This window comes from Pezoporus occidentalis, unplaced genomic scaffold, assembly GCF_034315485.1.
Source record: "Pezoporus occidentalis ecotype Australia unplaced genomic scaffold, CSIRO_AGI_Poc_V1 ctg11, whole genome shotgun sequence".
NCBI classification, from domain to species: Eukaryota; Metazoa; Chordata; class Aves; order Psittaciformes; family Psittacidae; genus Pezoporus; species Pezoporus occidentalis.
This window is the reverse complement of record NW_026912886.1, coordinates 42,058-62,819: the sequence shown is the minus strand read 5'-3', so window position 1 is coordinate 62,819 and position 20,762 is coordinate 42,058. Positions and strand designations below refer to the sequence as shown.

General features: G+C 41.8%; 1 protein-coding gene across 1 annotated transcript; it reads right to left on the bottom strand.

Annotated features, from left to right (window-relative positions):
- Nucleotides 1–383: 383 nt before the first annotated feature.
- SKIC8 (SKI8 subunit of superkiller complex) lies at nucleotides 384–7,579 on the bottom strand. The gene is made up of 11 exons (XM_062625595.1): nucleotides 7,513–7,579; nucleotides 7,283–7,326; nucleotides 7,158–7,185; nucleotides 6,708–6,813; nucleotides 5,611–5,783; nucleotides 4,600–4,748; nucleotides 4,192–4,285; nucleotides 3,321–3,414; nucleotides 2,599–2,691; nucleotides 1,893–1,971; nucleotides 384–574 (listed from the first exon to the last, which is right to left on the bottom strand). The coding sequence occupies exons 2-11, from the start codon at nucleotides 7,292–7,294 to the stop codon at nucleotides 485–487; spliced, it is 918 nt and encodes a 305-aa protein (XP_062481579.1). The 5' UTR covers nucleotides 7,295–7,326; nucleotides 7,513–7,579; the 3' UTR covers nucleotides 384–484.
- Nucleotides 7,580–20,762: the final 13,183 nt, after the last annotated feature.

Here is a 20,762-nt window from a genome sequence, read left to right as displayed (position 1 = left end):
GCTTTTATCTGGTTTCTAGTCAAGTTGGGAACAACAGTCCCTCTTAGTGAAATTAAACCATGATGCATGAGCTATGTCTCCCCACCTGCTGCAACAGGTGCTGAGCTTAAGTGACCCTATTGAGTGCAGGCTGTCATCCTCCATGCATACAACCTCTGCTAAAGTAAGCTGCTGTGAGCCTCAGTCACCACTTTCCAGCTCTAGTTATTTATGTCTGGAAGCAGGAGTGATTAGCTGAGCAGTAACTTCACCCATGACTCCTGAGTTCCAAAAATACATTTTTCCAAGTTACTTGCAGCTGTAGCTTTTACTTTTCAAAAAGTAAAGCTTTCTCTCCTGCCAAAACTAAAATTACATACAAAACAGAGCTGAGCTTCTGCACATCAGCAATATGAAAATGCTTTTATTGTACTATAAAAAGGACATGGGACAGTAGTATTCCAAACTGCCACAAGAGTTAACCAGAGGGAATGAGTGAAGACATTTAAACAGGACAGTCATAAATATGAATTTCTTGGTCATCTCCAACAGACACAATTTTGGACCCACTTCCATTGTATTTCACTCCCCAAACCTATAAATAGGACATAGACAAAGTTAATTGACAGGAGATTAAGGGAAATTGTCTTCATAGCAGCCAGATTTACTGATGACAACAACCAGAACAGGGACTATTATTTAAGGCCACCTTGTTAGAGCTGGTGCAAGTATGGCTTCTGCTTTCACAGCAGATAGGGATGATGAACCAGAGGACTGCCATCTAGTAGCCTGACAAGTTCCAACATTCCACTCCTACTGCCAGCAGATTACACAGTCTAAAGGTACTTGAACAAGGCTGGAAAGTTTGCAGAAATCACACTTAACGTCCTCACTGTTACCCGTCCTGTCTTCCTTTCTGAAATGAGCATTTTACAGGACTTGGACAAAGGCAAGAGAGGAAATATTTTTCATGCAGACTGACACATTGTAGCAGAGTGATCCGGTTTTTCCCTGGCCTACTTAAGAGTCATTTACTTACCAGTGCAAAATTAGACTAATTCAGGTCATACTTGATTTAGACCAGTTACACACACTCCTGTTAACATGGCACTGGAGTGGGAATGTTGAGAACACCATGTTTTAGGCATCTCATATGCCATTTTGCATTAATACCTAAAACCAGCCTTCCCAAGAGCTGGTATCATCTCTGCCTTCCACAAACTTGCCAGGTTGTAGACAACAACTAAAGCAACGCTGCAGACCCAGTTCTGCTTGGTCCTTCAATACTAAAACCCCCATAGTTGCAGATAAAAGAAGGTACTATGGAAGAAAAGACCCCAAATAAAATCTGACAGAATTTCCTTGGTGAAGTCTTTCTCCATAATCCATTAAAAACCAGTGTTGTTCTAACACCTAACAATTGGGAAGACAGTAACTCGGTAGATGCCAAACCTCCTCTTCCCTCATGGGTAGTGATGACTGAGCAAAAAAAAACAGGGTGTTAGTCACTGGAGAAGGAAAAAAGTTCCAAGGGTGCTTTCAAGCATCTTTTGTAATAATCCCATCCTTTTAAATAAGTATTCTTCGCGCTTCCACATGCACACACCTTGTAAATGATAGAAATAAGCAAGACCATAGACAAAGATAAAAAATAGTCTGGTTAGAAGCCTTTTGGCCACACAGGATTGCCCTTATTTAGACCTGGAAAATGTAATTATTACTTGGAAGAGCTCAACCTACATGCTTGGAGTAATAGTTCAATATTGAGTGCCAAATAATCATTAACAACCTTTAAGATTTCATTACAGCAAGCTGATGTCCAACCCCAAAGCTATAGCACCAAGCTGAAACACAAACAGGCACAACACAACTGAAGGTCTGTGAACAGTGGCCTCAATGAAGAATAGACATACCTGATCTTGGTGGTCAAAGAACGTATGAACACAGGTTCTCGTTCCAGCATCCCAAACTTTAACGCTTTTATCAGATGAACTGAAGGAAAAGGAGTAGTGATGAATGTTTAAATTAGTAGGTTAACTTAGTTCAGTGCAGAGCTTAAAAGATTTTATATGCGAGACCTAAGAAACCGTCTTTCACCCATCAAATACAGGGACAAAGTAGTATCTCCCACCAGGCTCCAGTGACCTTTAAAATACATTCACTGTTTCCGTATCTGCAGCATGAAAATGAGGACCCCCGTTTTACCCAGAAACTTCTCTGAAGCAAGTTCTTTGGGTAAAGAAGGTCCTGCTGCACGCATCTGGTCCCCCAGCTGCCTGAGCTGTTTTAAGAAGCAGCACTAAAGCTCAGCTAGATGAATGTACCACTACGTTAGCTTGTACTTTTTAATTCAACTACAAATTTTCAGCTATTTAGAATCAACTTGCCCTTCTCTTAGGTTTAGATGTTTTTCACTTATAGGGAACTACGCTGCAGTACGATGACTCACACTATAAATGCTATTCACTTACAACTGGTATCACATCGCAGATGATTGGCTCTTGAGTCTGTCATTGTTCCACTGCAGTCTGTACACATCTACTTTTTGTGATCCATCCCCCTTTATAAATACAAAATTACTTGTTTTTTTTCAGTAATCAAGTTAAAAATCTTCAATACCTGGAAACAAAATGGGTGTCATCAGGACAAAATGCTACATTTAATACCCAGGATCCATGACCACTTAATGTGCCAGCCAGGTTTGCATGTTGCCTGTGGAAAGAACAAGTTTTAATACTTGGTCTGTGAATTTCAGGGAAAAAAGGCAACAGGAGTATGCTGTATATAGTGCAGTCAGGAATGGTTCAACACAAGGTCATGGAAAGGTGGCTTTTGGATATCTGTTCGTCCAGGCTGAACTCGTGTTACAACAGATTCCAGTTTTCCCATTTCAAATGGTTAGCATAAAAAGTCATCAAGAAGATACACTGGGAGACAAAACAGTTTCACCATGAAGGCGGCAAAGTAATGCAGGTTTAGGGAAGTTAAGATCACTGAAGCAGTGCCTTTTCCTCTCCAGAAAAGGAATAGGTCATAAAACATCATTTTGGGGGTACAGAGCATGTCTTTAAGGTGAGTTAACACACAGGACAGGTACACAAAACCCTGTTGCTTTCAGGGCAAGTATGAGGAAAGTAATTTGTTTTCAAGTTAGGACTGCCATTCACCTTTACACTTCTCAAAACTATCTAAGGGTGCAGTCTTTCATTATTTAAGTGAATTACAGAGCAGAGGGTTTGATGTATTTTTTTGTTACGGTATCAGCCTCTCTGACCATTCTCCTGTTAGTTTTGCAAACTAACTAAGTTTCCTGTTCATGTTTTTGCTAAAGCACAACTTACACATCGTAGATTTTGATATAGCCATCATCTGAAGCAGTTACAAGTAACTGAGAATCTGGAGAAAACGTCAGTGAACGAATAGGCATCGCATGACCTGCAATTCAACGTTAGACATGGCTTAGAATGTAGCTATTCCTCTTGGTAATGACAGTGCTTAAGAAGCTACACCAGACCAGCATTTCCTGGTAAAAGAAAGCAACCTCTAAAGAGCCTTTCTCTCCGTGCCTCTACAGGCTTCTCAGCACAACATAAAATGGAAACAGAGTAATTCTGAACTCTGAATGTTAAGGCACGTCCACTGCAACACAAGAGTATCTGATTTTCTTCAGCTGCAGATCCTTATTAGAAATTATGTTGTATAATTTCATATTTCTTGAGTGGTTAGGGTTTTTAATTAACTATACAGCTGGACAGAAACTGGATGAACATTAAAAAGCCATTTATCTGATGGGAAAATGCACATCTTCTACAATATAAAATGTTTGGTTACTTTTTAAAACAGGGATAAAGTGCTATAGAATTTATACCATAGCAGAAAGAAAACTGTCACGGATGCCAGCACACATTTTGGCTACCTTCATCCCCTTGTACTGCACTGCAATACAAGAAGGAACTGCAATTTAAGAATTTAGTTAAGCATAACTATGTTGTTTCAGATAGACACATACAATGCAAGCCTGAGTTTACAGTTTGCCTCTCACATTTTAAGTGGTTTAAGTTACAGCACACTGAATACATACTTTCTAACGGACAGAAACACCAACTCATTTATGCCATGGCTGGTTTATCTTATTGTAAGTTGGGTTGTATCCTCTAATTTTGTTAAGGAATGAGGCCAGAACTGGGGTACTGCAAACACACAGACCCTTACCTTCCAGCGTATGCAGAAGTTTTCCAGTTGCAATATCAAAAATATTGATAATGCCATCTATCGCTCCACTGGCTAAGTATTTTCCATCTGGACTCTGTAATAAAACACAAAGAGTATGCATTTAACAATTGTATGCATTTATGCTATGTACCTCTCTGACCTTCTTTTAGCAACTTCTCACAAAGACAACTTCAGCTGACTTATTCACAATGTGTATAAACCAGATCTAAGTATATTTTCCATGTATATAGGGGGAAAACACACAGTTTATATTTGGAACTATCAAAGTATGGCTGTCATTTAGTATTATGTAGAGCTTAACTGACAGAGAGAAGCAAAAATACCTGATTTACAACATACTACAGCAAAAGCAATTTCACATAAGAAGTTATAAATTGTGCTCCTTACATATGCAATGCTAAGGATGAACTTCCCTCTGGTGTCCAGAGAATATTCTTTCTTTCCGGTTTCAACACCAAAAATATTTACTTTTCCCACATGACTTCCTGTTGCAAGGTACTGGGAATCAGGTGAAAAAGCCAGGGACCAAGCATCAACTGCATTAAAAAGAAATAATCAGCTGAATCCTGTTTGTAGTTCTTATTAACCAATGCCAGTTCTGTATGCATCTGTTTAGACATTTAACCGCCTAACTACTCTTAGCACTCTGAACTCTACCACACACTCTTTAAGGAGAGTGTAAACAGCTCATTGTCTGGGGTTCAGCAAAGCCCAGAAGATGCAGGAGAAACACTGCTATACAAATGTAACATAAACCAACCATAACCTTTTACAGCAGTACAATGTATTTATCTGGCACAATATAATTCACGGGGTTTTTTTCCTATAAACTTAATTACTTAAAATACTGCAAGATAATCCTTAAATTAGGGACTGGAAAAAAATGAAACATTTACAATAAGGTATTAAGCCCTGAAGTCCAACTTGGTGGACATAACAGTGATCCAGACTTCAGCTTTACTGAAGCTTTTCCACTTCCTTACTCAGGATTGGATGTACTGCATAAAAATGCATCACACACACGGCTCAGATTCAGTGCAGTGCTTACGAAGACAGCTCAGGCTGTCCTTGTACATCAGCCTGAATAAGCATTTGAATTATATTTTAAATATCCCTTTATCAGAACATCTGTAAGAACCCACTGGTTGCCATTCTGCTTTATGCATTTAGCAAAAAAAGCATATCCAAATGTATCTGAGAAAGCCTAAGCAGTGTGAAAAATGAATGTAAAATTGGCTGATACCACTTTGAGTTCATAAAATGACTGAAATTTCTGCAAAGATTAAAGAACCCCCCAAACCTAGTAATTTCCTGTACCCTAATTACACACTGTACGGAATTTACTACCTAGAGTAAGTAGATCTCCTGTGCAGAGACAGCTTAACACTGATCTCTTACCGGGACCAGCATCGATGGACTTGATTTGTTTTCCAGTTTCTAAATCCCAAAGGCGAATGTGGGCATCAAGGGAGCTGGATGCTGCAATGGAGCCTGTGTGGCTGATATCCACAGATACCACACCCAGCTGGTGACCCTCCAAAGTCCACTGGAGATCCAATTTTTCATCATTCCTTTTGATCAAGGGAAAGAAAAGCCTAGTTACAAATAGCTGAAGGTACTTAACCATCTCCAACCTCAGACAAAACAAACAAGACAACCCACATTTCTCCATTTCGATCAACAAAAGGGGAATCCAACATCACCTGTGAAATGGGGAGATAGCTATGCACAAACTGCTCTCTGTACTTAAGGAAAAGAGCCAACAAATTAATCATTTACCATATTCCTGCAAAGCATGTACTTCACTTGAAGCCTGTGAATAGTCCCACTGAAACGTCCAATACCCATCAATACATGGGTACTTACTGCAGAAAGTTAATGTGTCAGCAAAGCATGAAACACCACGGCCAACAGTTTTAGCATTGTTACAGCAAAGCTCCTCATGTCATTAATGTGAAGCATACCCTTAATACTGCTTTGCCTAAGAGATACAACAGTTTCTTTGCAAAAGCACACTTCAATTTCACTTGTATAAGGATTAAGAGGATTTGTTTTTTAAAGGAAGATGTAATTTCCCTTTTTACTCTAATCCCATTATTTCACAGTACACGTGCTCCCAATGCATTGTCTCATAAAAAAAATTAAGATTGTCTAAATCAAATTTGTTTTGTCTAAATCAAAGAATTGGAAATGCAAACTGATGCCCTTCACCAGACTGTGTATTCTCTGGCAGATGACACGTAAAATTTGATGTGCATTTTCAAAAGGGTTTGAGTTCCCTGAAAACTAAAGCACAAGGGATTGATCCTGCTCTGAGAGAGAGCATGCACCAATGAAGAGGAGCTTGCTCAAGACAGCACCTCTGCGTGCCATGCTGCCCCTTCCCTGATGTCACTTCTAACATCTGTGCTACTTACGGGAAATCAAGACTGCTGTATCTCCATGCTGGCTACTCCCAAGGCTTAGAACTGGTTAATCTGGAGCACTTCACTTACCACTTCCAGACTTTCACAAGATCATCCAAAGAACCAGAGATCACTGTTTCAGAACCATCTTTCTTATTTTTTCCCCAGGCAACTGACCAAATGGCATCATCGTGAGCTAAAAGACAGTATAAGCACAGACATTTCTGAACAATAAGTGTTTTCTTCTGATGGAAGACAACTATCAGTTTTGGTAATGCTAAAATTGCTGACTACAATGTCAGCAATGGGCTCCTTGCTCCTCAGGTCTTACTGGTGTTCCAGGAGCCCTGTCACTGCATGGTTTCAAAACACATTATGTATTTTGGCTACTGCTGGAAAAACAGCATAGCTAATCTTGAGTTATTCGGGTTTATATTTAATACAAGCACAACCCAGGTAATAATAACATAACCACAAGTATTATCAATTTTCCACCATCCAAGAAGACCAATATTATTTAATACGTTAGTGGTTTCTCACCTTGCTCTTGCTTGAAGAGAATACTGTACTAGAAAGAAAAAATAGCTAGTATTACATATGAGCAGCCTAAAAAAACACACCACCAAGCTAGCAATTAGCCTGATTAACGCTGCACATTCATTTACCTGTGTAGTCATGTCTTTATGGAAGCAGTCCTAACAGGGGTGCTCTGCAAGGAGAAAACCCATTATGCTCATCAGCAAGGCTCCGAGGGAGCAGCACGGCCTGAAGGGAACCCGCGACAGGCGACAGCCCAGCACCCCCGCCGTGGAGTCCCCCGGGGGCCTTCGCCCTCCCTCCGTTGCGATACGATACAGTACGATACGATATGATATGATACGATACGGTACGATACCGAGCCGTGCCGGACACTGAGCTCCCACCCCCTCGCCACCACAGCCGCCGCCGTCGCACTGTGATGACGTATCCTACCACCGAGAGCGCGGCAGACAGCGCGCCGTCCCCAGAGCGCTTCCCTCCACCACAACCATAGAGAGGACTCCGGCCCGGCGCTCTCTACTGCCCCCGTGTGGACAAGGAGGCCCCGCTCGCCTCACACTCCGCTCAGCCCTAAGGCGGGAACCGGGCCGCGCTTCCCGCCGCCGCTCCCGGTGCCGCCGGGACGGGGCCACGGGTTCGTCCCCTCCCCTCCCCTCCCCTCGCCCCGCCTGCGCCTGTCCCCCCGGGGCTGGTGACGCCCGCTCGGCAGCGCCAGGGCCGGGGGTCGCCGCCGCTCACCTCAGGGTCCGCCGGTGGGACCCGAGACCCGATCCCGGCTGTACCCCCGCGCCGGCCTTCGGCTCGTCCTCACGGCGAGCCCCGCGGGCGAGGGACGGGCCACGGTGGCTGCAGCTGTCCAGAAGAGGTCGGCGTCCTTTGTGTGAGAGATGAGTGGTGGCAGCAACGGTGTGAACGGTGGGAAGCACGGAGGGCTGAGGAGTGCCTGCAAGTCTGAGCAGTGCCGGCAGCTCCTGACTGACTGAAAACTGCAGGCGGCTGCCTTCTGCCAGAGGTGTGAAGCAGGAATGCCAGCCGGGGAGGGGCCGAGCACGGGAGCTGCTCGGCTCCCGCTGCTGGAATGGAATCACAGAACCAACCAGGCTGGAAAAGCCCTTACAGCAACTCCAGTCCAACCATTGCCCAGCACTGCCAAGGCCACCCCTAACCCATGGCACTGGGGCCTCGTCTCCACGCTGTGTGAACACTTGCAGGGACGGTGACTGCAGCCCTGCCCTGGGCAGCCTGTTCCAATGCCTGAGCACCCTCTGGGGAAGGAATTGTTCCTCAGCTCCATCTAAACCTGCCCTGGTGCAGCTTGAGGCCGTTTCCTCTTGTCCCATCCCTTGTTCCTTGGGATCAGAGCCCAACTCCCTCCTGGCTCCACCGGGAGGAACTGAGAAAGTGATTACAAAAGAGAAACAGTCCCTCAGCCTTTGGAGGTGGCTCCTGGGAGCTGTGAAGGAAAGGTTTCCCTACAAGGATGATGTTGTGTGTCGCTCAGGCAAGTGGACCATGATAGAGAGAAGCATCCAGTCCTTGAGGGAATCAGCCATGCTAGAGGTGATCTATCGTAGGCCGAATGCTGGGAATGGATCCATAGATCCAGATGAAGTCAAATGTGCATGACTCACGTGGCAGAAACTTATGTGGAGTGTGCCATCATCACATGGCCACTCATTGGCATCACTCTATAGAGAGCGATAAGGTCCCCCCTGAGCTTTCTCTTCTTCAGACTGACCCCCCCCAGGTCCCTCAGCTGCTCCTCATCACACTGGTGCTCCACCCTGCACCAGCAATGTGTCACTTCACGAACCTTCACAAACCTTCCAGAACCCTGGAGATGCAGTGGAAGCTGAGCAGTGCTGCCCGTCTCTCACCGCACGCAGAAGTGGGAGGACATTCTCCACCTAATCATTTGTTTCAGGGGATAAAATCAGGTATGGCGATTTTGGAAGCTGAGTTTTTTCAAGTTGCTACCTCTGCTTGAGTTAAAGTGGGAAAGTTGTCAGAATTAAAGTTCAGGAGAATAAATCAGATTCCCTGAGGTTTAAAATGAAAGACAAAGGATCAATGGCCTTTCACCACATTTAATGGGTCTTTACATGTACACAAAGCTCTTTGAGATTGACAATGCTTGTCTGAGTATGCAAAGTAACAAGCAAAACAGAAATTCTGAATGTGTCTTAACACAGTTTTGCAGCCAAGAATGAAAATCTGAGTAAAACCCTTACATGTAATTACAGAATCCTTGGTTTTCTCCCTGTTTAGATTGAGCTTTGAGAGCACTTTAAGGCACAGTGCTTTAATATGAGTTTCAGTAATGCTCATTGTCCTGTTAGTAATGATGCAATGGTAAGCATTTTACAGAAGTAAGAGAAGTTATTCTGCTTCTTACCAGGATTCTCCTAAGAATTCTCCCATTTAAATTTGTACTTACAATGTAATACACTCCGTTTTGCAATAATGTAGAGTAATGAAATACTATAATACAGTCTTTGACGGACAAAGTGATTCTAGTCCCTCCAGGGTTTTCACGTGATGTGAAGTGTTGGTATCACTTTGTACACAGAACACCTCAGACCTTCATGGGGAAAGATTGTTATTGTTCTGCTGCAGAGTGAAGAGTGAGATTGTGGGTTATTTCCTGCATCACTGGTGACACACAGCTGTATTTTTTAGTGTGAAAGCTGGTTAAATACTGCTTTGGTGCATCAAAAGGGTAATTGGAAGCAAAGTGTGACATGTGTTAGTTTATAGATAAACTGCCTCCTTGGAGTGGTAACCAAGAGTACGTTTCTCTAGGTTTGTCCTTGTTCTGGAGCACTAGCATATGTGTATTCTATATAGCATATTCCATATGGATATTTCAACCCTAACTAGAGTTATGTGTTATGAGTATATATGTGTTTAGATGCCAGTTTTTAAATGGTGTTACAAGGGAAAATACAGATTTATTTAAAAGCATTATTATCACCCTGATATTGTGCTAAAACAGAAATGAATTACGTCAAGGCTTTGAGATGCCATATAAACATCACAAAAAGCATTTCCCAGCCGAAAGATCAGGTGCAGAGAACAAACTGGGAGCAAAATACTTGGTTTCAAGAACAGGCTGTGTGTGATTGTGGCCAGGTATTGCAGGCACAGTTCAGATCAGCATTCGCATTCCAACACCTGCCCAGCCTTACACAGAAGACAACTATCAAGCAAGCCTTGCTTTAGTAAAGTCTTGAAGACACATGAAGCTCCATGAAGGTGTTGAAGACACATGAAGCTCCATAAACCAGTAAGGCTGGATAATTAGCTGATAGCTTCAGCTCTGCAGGTACATGAACACTATGGTGTTGAAACGCTGTCAGACAGGTCATGTCCTCTTCCTCCTCCACACTAAAAGCTAGTGGGTTTGAGGAGAATGCTGATAGTATTTGAAGTTACCTGTGGTGTGTGCCAAAGTGGGTAATACACAAATGTATTTTCTTGTGGTTGTCAAGATGAAATGATCTTGTCAGTTTAGGAAAGGCAGTGTGTAACAGAACTGCACCTGCAGAGGTCTGGGTTAAATTACAGGTCTGTTTCAGGGCTGATCTATCAATTGGGGGTTTTACATATTGGGGTTCAGTCTGGGATCAGCCACAGAAAGCCACAGGTACCGCAGAAACAAAGGGTGACTGCTCACAGAGCTTGGAGCCTGTGTGCAGATTTATACCATCTGCCCGGTGTGGGGCAGCAGCATCAAGATAATCTCCACCTCTTTCCAGTAGCCACGGGTTGGCTTTGAGAATGTTCCATTCATCATTGCACCTCCTTCTGTGTCTGGGGACTCTGAACAGTTGTGGCAGGAGCAAAGAATATTCTGCTTATGTTGCCTGACGTGCCTCTAGGAAACCATTAAGGGACTCTGTTCCCAAGAGTGAATTGGAATGGCATTTGCACTGTTTGTTCCTTCATTTCAGATATCTGCTCAATACCTTCCACCGAGCTCCAGGAAGAGCCACATACAGTGCACAGACCTTTTTCTTGAAAGACAGTGCATAAGCACATATAATGCATTCACCAGTATTGTAGTCCATTAGCATCAGGGTACCTGAGGCAAAAGAGCCACAGAAAATCAGATCCCAATACAGTCTACAGTTCCACTTTTTTAATTAGTCCGGTTGCTTGCATGCAGATTTGATGTTTTCAGCTTCAGTTTGTTTTCTTCTGCTCACTTATTTCTTTGTTATGTCTTTTTTTTTCCAGCTGCAGCCCCCTTTCTCCCCTTTTCTTGCCACTTCATATGCTTTTCACTGATAAATTTGCCTTTGATGGTCCCAAGCAGCTGAACTGGGATGTGGAGTCAAGTCTAAACTTTTCTGAAATTCACAGAGGTTCAAATCAAGGCTTTGCTTTAAAACAACCTCTTGTCTAATTTTTCACAACACCCATGGTAAAGGCACTGTATGCTCCAGGTGATGGCACCACACGCAGCCATCAGACTTCCTTGCTATGGGGTTGAACTACACTCACATGTTTAGTCCAATTGCTGGCTAAACCAGGGAAATGATATGAAGGAAAAGCTCTTTCTAAAGAATCTGAAATGAAGTGCAAATATTAATGACATTCCAGCACTGTGAGTTGGGGAAAGATCCTTATCCCCTTTCACAGAGGGGTGAAATCTAAAGCAAGGTGATGAATTAAGTCAGTGGCAGATTGAGGAATGGAAGCCTTTTCTCAGCCTCCTGATATGTGCTCTAGTTCATTGTGTACCTACACATTCATTGCTTTAAGCTTACACTTAAACATTAAATTGCTTCTTTAGCAAGAAAACAAGCCTTTCAGATTTATTCAATCAGCAAGCAGTGTTCTTGGGACAGACAAAAATGGAAGAGAAAATCAAAACTGACAGAGGGAGTGTAACAGCAGTGAAAACAGCACTTAGTACTGGCAGGGCCAAATCTTTCTCCAACTCTTGCAGCTTAGCCTGGAGAGCACTTTCTTTCTGAGTTGATGGTGTGGGCAGTGAAAGAACAGCTGCTTCTAAGAAGGAAAGAAGGAAAGAAAAGAGCTAATTAAACAAATGCTAAAAGCCAGACTTCCTCCTCCATGGAAGCAACCTTATCCCCACTGTCACCTGCAGAGAAGCCACAATGGTTTCATGTAGTTACAGGCCTTTTAATAACCTGCTTATGGCATGTATAAGCCAAAAAGACCCTTTCAGAGCAAAATTGTTTAGAAAGGAATAATAAAATAAGCAAATTAAAAAAAAACCCAAAAGCATTTCTTTTCATGAGAGATTTTCTAGCAATAGGTCTGTGCTTGATGATAACTGAACCCAGAGGTTATTCTCACCCTAGCTTCTCTTTCTCCTTGTAAGAGGACTTCAGTTCTTCTTTCTTTTATTTGCTATATTTAATCAGAATTATTATGCTTTATTCTTGATTTTGTTCTCTCTTGCAACTTCTTTTTTTTCTTATGGAGTGTGAGGTAGGTCAGAGAGAGTGCCTGAGACCTTACCATGAGCCTGAAATGTTGAATGACTGTATAAAATGCAAGTACAATAAAATAAACATCTGGTGCTCATTTGCCAGGATTGAAATAAGGCCTTTTAAGACAACATGCATGTGGTTGGGACTTGCTTTTAGCAAGTACAAAGTTTCAACCCATACATCAAATCTAGCAGTGTAACTTTTCTCTCCAGTATGATGAATTTCACATGTTTTACCAAAATTAATATATATGTTCCTTGCTATTGTAGCTTCAGGTATAGATGACAGCTAGTGAGAACCTGATCCATGGCTATATGTACCAAAATTGAAGTACTTGAGCTCTAGGTTGCTGAACTGGGAGACAGAGAGGAGGAAAGGAGTTTCTTCCACTTGCTATGGGACATCCCCTGCCTGAGTGAGCTGCTCACAATTCACTAATGATGAAATGAAGGCGTCATGGCTCCAGTCTCTGGGTATGTTATTTGTTCCACTGTGAAATCTTATTAATTTTCTCTTTACAAATGGACAGTTCCACTTAGCTGCTAAAATGGGCTTTTAGCCAATTTTTTGCTGGAGTGGGGAGCAAGAAACTCTTCTGGCAATGTGTAACTTCAGGGGTCTTTTTGACATGAAAATGTTGCAGGATCAAGTGTAGAGGGCACAACTGTGGCTTTAGAGAATAATTAGTAAGGAAATTCGGGAAGAAAACCCTTCATTCATTGGTAGTAGATGCAAAGAAGGTTTGTAACAATTAGCTTAGATACCTTCAGAAACCTCTAGTTCTATTTAGTAAGTGTTTGTTCCTATGTATTTTCATGTCAACATCTAGAATATATTTACATAAATAGGCACTTAGATCCTCAATGCCTAGTATCCGTTTGCATGGGCTGCTGGCAGGCAAACTACATGGATACACTTGGCTCAACCAGCCAATTACTTTGCTACTTATCTTCATGTCACTGCCCTGCTTTGTTATTGCAGCCTTCAATGCCACTTCTGTCTTCATCAACACTGTCTCATTCATGCTGTTTTGCTGATGACTTTGCTGGGCAACCTCTTTCGTGTTCTTGTCTCCCTGTGAGGGAGGCTTATTCTTCTGCAGTTTGCCTGTCTGGCTCACAAACCCTTGTGAAGCGAATTGACGGTGTTAACCTTACACAGAAGAGCAATGCTGGAGGATAAATGCCAATGCTTTGCTCGCTCTAGCTCCCATGGAAGTCAGCAGGAGGAAGACTAAGCATGGCACATCATGAAATATTGCATTCAGCTACCGCTGGATGAGATGCTTGAATCAAACCATGTAAGTTTGTTAAATCAATGTGTCGGTTGCTGGCTGTAAAAGCCCATTTTACAGCGGAGATTTAACATGCTATTTCTGCACAGCAAGAACGTGTCTCCTAGATTTTACTACATCCTGAGCACATGTGCAAGTGTCTGTGGAATCAGTTACATAAATACTGCATTATAACAGGCTGTACACTCTTCCCTGCTATCGTGAGTTCCCATCAGAAGTACTTCATTCACATCTGACATTGTTCCAGCAATGGGTGTTCCATATAATGAAAAAAAATTCCTGATTGATATTGCGATGACTGTTGGACTGGTTTCATCTACGTGTGTTTAGTGATGTGTTACTGACATGAGCAGAAGCATGGCGTGAGGAGATAATAAATTTAGTATGGGTAATCATTATCTAGGTCTCCAGTTTTCCAAATCAGACATAGAACAAAAGTACATACAAGCGTGTTTAGGTCCTAATGCAGCAGAGTATTAAAGCATACACTAAGTGTTTTAGCACTGAAGTATTTTGAAACACGATGTTTAAGTATTCTGTTGGTTATGAGCCTTAATAACAAGAGATGAGGGTAATAAAAGCCCTCTCCCATCTCCTCAGAGAAGATTGTTGCCCAAATCCTGATGAATCAATTTTAAGGAGATATTTTAGGCTGATGTTTTGCCCAGATTCTTCAGTTCCTGAACTGGGGATGCTGGCAGTACAGTTTCCATGCATTTTGATAAAAAGTGTGTGGGTTTGGGGGCCCTCTGTGAGAAGAGCAACTTTTCAATATAAAAGGTGCTCTATCAAACATCAGAAGAGGGAATGGGAAATTCAGCTTCATGGCTGGGTGGTCTAAATATTGGCACATGATTTTCTGCAGCAGTTTTAGATTTTGAAAAGCAGCTTTTCCAGCACGTGTTTAGAATTGGAATAATTTGCAATGCGAAGAAAAAACAAATTGCAGATCTCCAGTGTAAGTATGGAGGACCAGTCATCTCCTGTTTCCATATACTGCATCTCGTGCCAGGTTTCTGCTTCGGAGCAATGCCCAGAGGAAGGCCTTTGCTGGGAGAGTAATGCTCAAAAGCTAAAGGAGACTTAGTAATGTGAGCTGGAATCTGATAGACTTTGGAGCCTTAAGTCCTGGATAGCTGGGATCTAGTAATCTTCCTCCTGTAAGTGGAAGAGCAGTAAACCTGGCTGGCTGTTCACCCTTAGTGCAGTGTCAGCTATGGCCAGTTATGTTGTGTGTGTATTCACCTCTCCTGTGCAAATCAGAGCAAGAGCAACTTCTTTTCCAGGAATGGGAAGTTCCTGGCTCTATTACATACGGTAATAGAAATATGCTATATCAACTGCTGGTAAGGTGCTGATTTAAAGAGATGCAGGCTGTAATAAGTTATGGGTTTCAATGGACAGATTTACCTCAGAAAGACTGAATAGAAGCAGAAAGGTTTTTGATTGTCTTCAGTGATAAACACTTGAATCTGAGAGCTAGATTTCCTCCAACAGCAAGTGGACAGAATTCAGTTGTTAACAGAGTTTGTCTGTGAGGATTTTACATTGTCTAGCTCCTTAAAGAAAATAGCTTGCTGAGTAAAACCAATCCTTTTTGCTTTGCCATCTTTGCATTGGTGCCTGCACAAGTTCTTTTTGTTGTTGCTGGTCTGGTTTGTTTTGTTTTGTACGAATTAGGTCACTTTCCAGTCTCCTTGCATTAAAGCATGGTAATAAAATCCAATGTGACAGTTCCCCAAATGTTCCAGTCATTCAAGAGGGAGGTGTGAGGCAGCAAAGAAAGGCTCTGCCCTTGAAGGAATTAAATCTCTTGGAAAACAGTCTCAGGCCCTTCCAAGCACTTCATTGACCGACTTGCCAGCAAACTGCTGACAACCTAATTGGACTGTGTTTGGATTGGTAAAACAGATCTGCGAGGCAGTCCTTAAGCAAAGGGGAAGATAAGCAGGGAAATGCTCTCAGGCTGCTCTGAACTTCCTCAGGCTAATACACTGTGCAAGAAGAAAGAGCCCCAGGCCAGCTCCTCTGTGGTGAAGTCTGGCTAGTGCAAGACACATAGACCACTTTGCTAAGGCAAGAGGAGACAAGCTGGGCAGTATGGGCAGCTACTGGGCTCCAGGAAGCCAGAACTTCATATTTAGTGGGGGAGAGAAAGGTGGTAAGGAATGGTGGAAGGTGTGCTCTCTGCTGCAGCTTGCTCCATGAACTGATGCTGCAGCAATCACAGTGGCTGAGGATCATGGTTAACCTCTTTCCAGTTTCCTTCATCCCTTCATCCTCTTTTAGGTAACTACCTAAAAAAGAAGAAATACTTGGGTTTGCTAGATTGCCTCTAATGCAATCCCATCAAAACAACAGATTCTTTTGATGTCATGCCAAACTCCTTGCAAGAACACCTATAACCTTTCCTTTCTGGAGCAGCTCTATTTTGTTTTCATCTCTGATGAAAACTAAATCCATGACCTATGTTCCAAACCATACACTAAGACTTAATTCTGATCAGAGACATGTTTATCTCAAGGTAAAGATGTTCAGAATTCCACTACAAGTACACATGCTCAGATAAATGAATGCTGTAGGCATAATACCTGTGGGTTAGGTGCAAAATTGTTGTAATTAAAAGGACTGATACCAGAGGTCCAGGAATGTAGAGCTGGCATCCCTTTGCATCCTATGTGTGATAAAAGAGTAATGTAGAGTGCAAATAAAGTTTGCACCACAAGACAAAGAGTAGTGCAGTAAATGAGTCTCTAAACATATAGCTGAAATAGAGAAGGAAGAACAAACTTGAAGACTCAGAATGAATCCAAGGACCCTTTTCTAGTAGGTGATTGTAGATTTCTTCTGGAGACACCTATCTCTATGTAGGGGTGAATATCCCTTTGATGTTTCTGGCTCCCCACTATTTAAAAAGAAATACGTTCTGTGTGGAACTGTAGCTGTTCAGTTGTAATTGCAGGTAGAACTGACCTCATAAAATGAGTGTCAAATTAGTAACAGCATATAATTATTAAAGCTTATTTGTTGAAGTAAATCCCTTTTCTTTCTTGCTTATTTTACAGTTTCTTGAGTAATGTCATTTCTTCTTGTAATTTAAACTGGAATCACTGTACTCATATCTCCTAAGTCTGCTTTTTTTCACTAAGGCATCACAACCAGCGGAAATTAAACCTAGCCAAAAGGAGCTCATTATCTTCCCTTTACCTTGTCTCCTTTCTGCCTTCAGTCCATTTCTTTGTCTTTCCCAGTCACTGAGGAAAACATAGTTATTCAGTCTATTTCTCAGGTCTGTTTCTCAGACTTGGACTTCACATTTGACTTTCCTCTTTTCTAGTGTTATGTCTGTCTCTGAAGCTTGTAGAGTCATTCTCTGTAATATCTCTATGATAATGACAGCCACAGGACTAAACTTTCATCCTGGGGCTTGAGTCTCTGCTGCAGTAGTATTCTTTTCTTGGATTGCTCTATCCAGGATGATTTTGCTATGACCATTCTGACTCATCAGCACACGCTCCCTTGTTCTCTTATCTTTATTTTGCTAAGCATAAGCCACTTGTCTTTGCTCTCAGGACCATTCATAGTTATGACCTCTGGCCCTTTTATCCTCTATCACTCAGTGTAATAGATTCTTCAGTAATCACGGTAACAATAGTTGTGGGCTAGGTTCTGCTTCCTTTTTCCACATGCAACAGTGTATTATTACTCCTGGAGTAGCCACTTTGGCTTCAATGGGCATATTGAAGAGATTGCAAAGAACTCATTCAGAGTAAGGGTAGGAAAATCTGCTCTGAATTAAAGAATCTCCAGATGAAATCACTGGATCGATTTCAAAAATCAGTATCCTCTGAAATAGCAAAGCAACAAGAACAGATGTATCATAATGTTAACATGCATTACAAATGAAGTGAATGGATGCCCGTGCATGAATGCCCTGACTTGTAACATCCACCAGCTCATGTTTTGTAATAGCTGGGGTAAGAAAACTGTGAAAAATAGCATAATTAAACTCGTACATTATTAATTACCATACTGCACCATTAGCTAGTTTAGAAAGCTTTGAAAGACAGATATAGATAGATCCAATAAGCAGATTTATTAATCTTTGATCTCCTTGTGCCCAGGGCTACCCTCTTTGCAGTCAGCAGGAGTCATTCTTGCTAATGATGAAACTGTTTAAGAAAGAGCATTAATGGAGAATTAATTAAATATCATTAAATAAACTAGAAGTAGCTCTTGTCACCACAGGGAATCATGCATGAGTCATTGAGAAATGATTGCATTTAAGAGCTTAACTGAAGAAAACAGTTAATTTAGTCCAGGATTTAGACTTTCCTAGAACACCAATTGAAATGCATTGCCACAATGAAGAATAGTGTATCTCTGTTTGGTTTATTTATTTGTATAGTGGGTAAAGGTCTGTTTCTGTGTGCATTGGGATTTATCAGAAAGCTGGTGCTCACTACTCTGGAGTAGGTAATAACTGAAAACCTGGAGAACACTAATGTTTATTTTTAAAATGGCGTAGGGTGAAAAACAATGGTTTCTGTAGGCTCTATGATGTAAAAAGTACATCTTAAACTCTGAGAGTAGCACAAATAAATAGTTAGCTGCTTCTCTTTGTCTTTTCTCTTTGAGCGTATTTCCCCATTTTCAACTGCATCAAGAGTTCATTCATTTAAGAGAACCTTTCTAAGTCGGTGGGAAAATACTCTCTGTGTATCAGTGACATGCATTTAATGAAAGTGACAGCAAATTGCTCTGTTTTCATCATGTGCCAGATAAAACACTGCCTTTTTATAAAAGCTGACTTAAAATTGAAATCAGTCTCATAGATAAAGTACCTTTATTCTAACTGCAGGACTGCACAGTTCTATGTACTAGAGAGAAAGGGTGAGGAGGCGCTGCCTACAAAAGCGTGCGTATGTGAAAGACATTAGTTTGGGGTTTGGCAGGTGAAGTTCTTAAATATCAATACAGTGATATCCATTCTGGTAGGGGTTAATCTTCATAGAACTGATCCAACTGGTAGAGAAAGAATGATTTCCTAAGGCAGCAGCAGAACATATTAGTATCTGCAGTGGAAGTCTGGGTTTCTGACACATTGCCGGCAGTACTTTATACCACAGGGGTTCCCTTGGAAGCCTGCAAGTGCAAAAGCCTCTTCTTTATTTTCTGTTCTTGCGTGACTCAGAGGCTTATTCTGTCAGTGTGCTTTCCTGTGGGGATGGAGATACAACAAGAATTTTTAAAACTTGATTTGCAAATTTCTTTAGCTTCTTAAATTCCAGTTCTGGCACCTCACTTAAAAGTGTGGGTTTGCATTCCTGCTGTTGCTGTAAATATGCACCCTGGTGATATACAGCTGGTAGAAAATCCAATCAGTTGAAAGCAGTGAGTTTCAAACTTTGCTTTGCTCTTCATTTTTTAAAATCCCTTTCCCCATACTTTTTATTTATAAAGATATAAAAGGGGATGTGGGACAATTAAATGCCATAACCCTGCTACTGCTTGATCATGGATGACTATAGTGACCTTAGACAGTCCTGGTTAAGATTCACTAGATTTCCCTCCTATCTCCAAACTGAAACACAACTTACAGAGCAGAGCTGGCTCCAGAGGGACTTTGAAGAAAACACCAGAATTTGCTGGAACCTACATTTCACAGAGTAAAGGAATGGAAAGGAATCTCAGAGGATTACTTTTTCTCTAATTCTTTACATTTGCAGGAATTTGTAGGAAAATCACACAGACATGGTTTGTTTTCTTAGCTTGTGACACCTTCAAATTATATCAGTTTGATGTAAGCATAGTATTTAGATAGATAGTATTAAAACATTAGTTTCTTACAGCACCAGTGTTTTAAGTAGCAGCCTAAGGGAAGTGATTTTTCTTTATATTCATCTGATAACATTCCAAATATCAATTATTTCTGTTTGTCCCACAAGTGAAACAATTGGCCTGGGGAAGATGCCAAGAACTTAAAGTGTTCCAACATGTTGGCTTGTACGCCTGATGGCTTGTGAGGCAAATGTTTCTAATACTCCCATCATCTTTCTACACATGCACACAGTGCTGTCCTAATATTCTCATCTGCTACAACGCTACATTGTGTCTACAGATCTCAATCTGGCAGAGCTACTCCAAAACAAGCAGTGATGCCATGAACAAATGACATCCTCTTTTCTATTACTGTTAGTGCCCAGGGCTGCGAAATGAAAGGTTTTCATCTCTTCTGAAACCAGAGTGTTGATGTGCTGCTGTTGGGCTGTGATGTGCAGCAGTAAACAGTCTTCTAGATGTAAGTCAGGACTGTCATGTGCTTAGTGCTGTATGAGCTCTAAATGGCCTTATATACTACTACTTGAATTCCACTTTTGATACTCAGTTGGAAGTGGGAGACTATGGTACAGATTTTTTTGTCCAGCTTCCTAGTGGATTATTGGGAAGAGCTAAGGATCTGTAAATCAAGTTACAGATCCTGTGAGGTACAGAGGGCTTTTAGTTCTTGCTTTAGGAAGCAAACCACCTGTCCTACTTCAGTTGGAGTCCCACATAGGTAATTGGCCATCTGTTTGTCTTTTCAGTGCATCACTTATCCTTTCTGCCCATCTCACTGTTCATTGCCATTGTGAGTCTGTTTTGCATTTAGCATGGTGGCCCACCTACTCTTCTTGTCAGATGCAATTAATGTCACAGCATCCAGAGAAAGGAATGACATTTGAGAACTGGCTGCAAAAACTTGTTCCCTCACACAGTACGGCTGTTAACTCTTCACTTCTTTTCTTGCCTAGCCTTTCCATAGGTTGGGAACTGCATCTGAAGTATGTGCCAGCTGAACTGGTG

Bases quoted from the DNA above. Each gene is read 5' to 3' on its own strand.
- SKIC8 (XM_062625595.1), bottom strand. The intron at 3,415-4,191 runs GTAAGGGTCTGT...GTTGAATTGCAG, and splicing joins ACTTCTGCATACGCTGGAAG to GTCATGCGATGCCTATTCGT. The intron at 1,972-2,598 runs GTATTGAAGATT...CTTTTCCTTCAG, and splicing joins GACACCCATTTTGTTTCCAG to TTCATCTGATAAAAGCGTTA.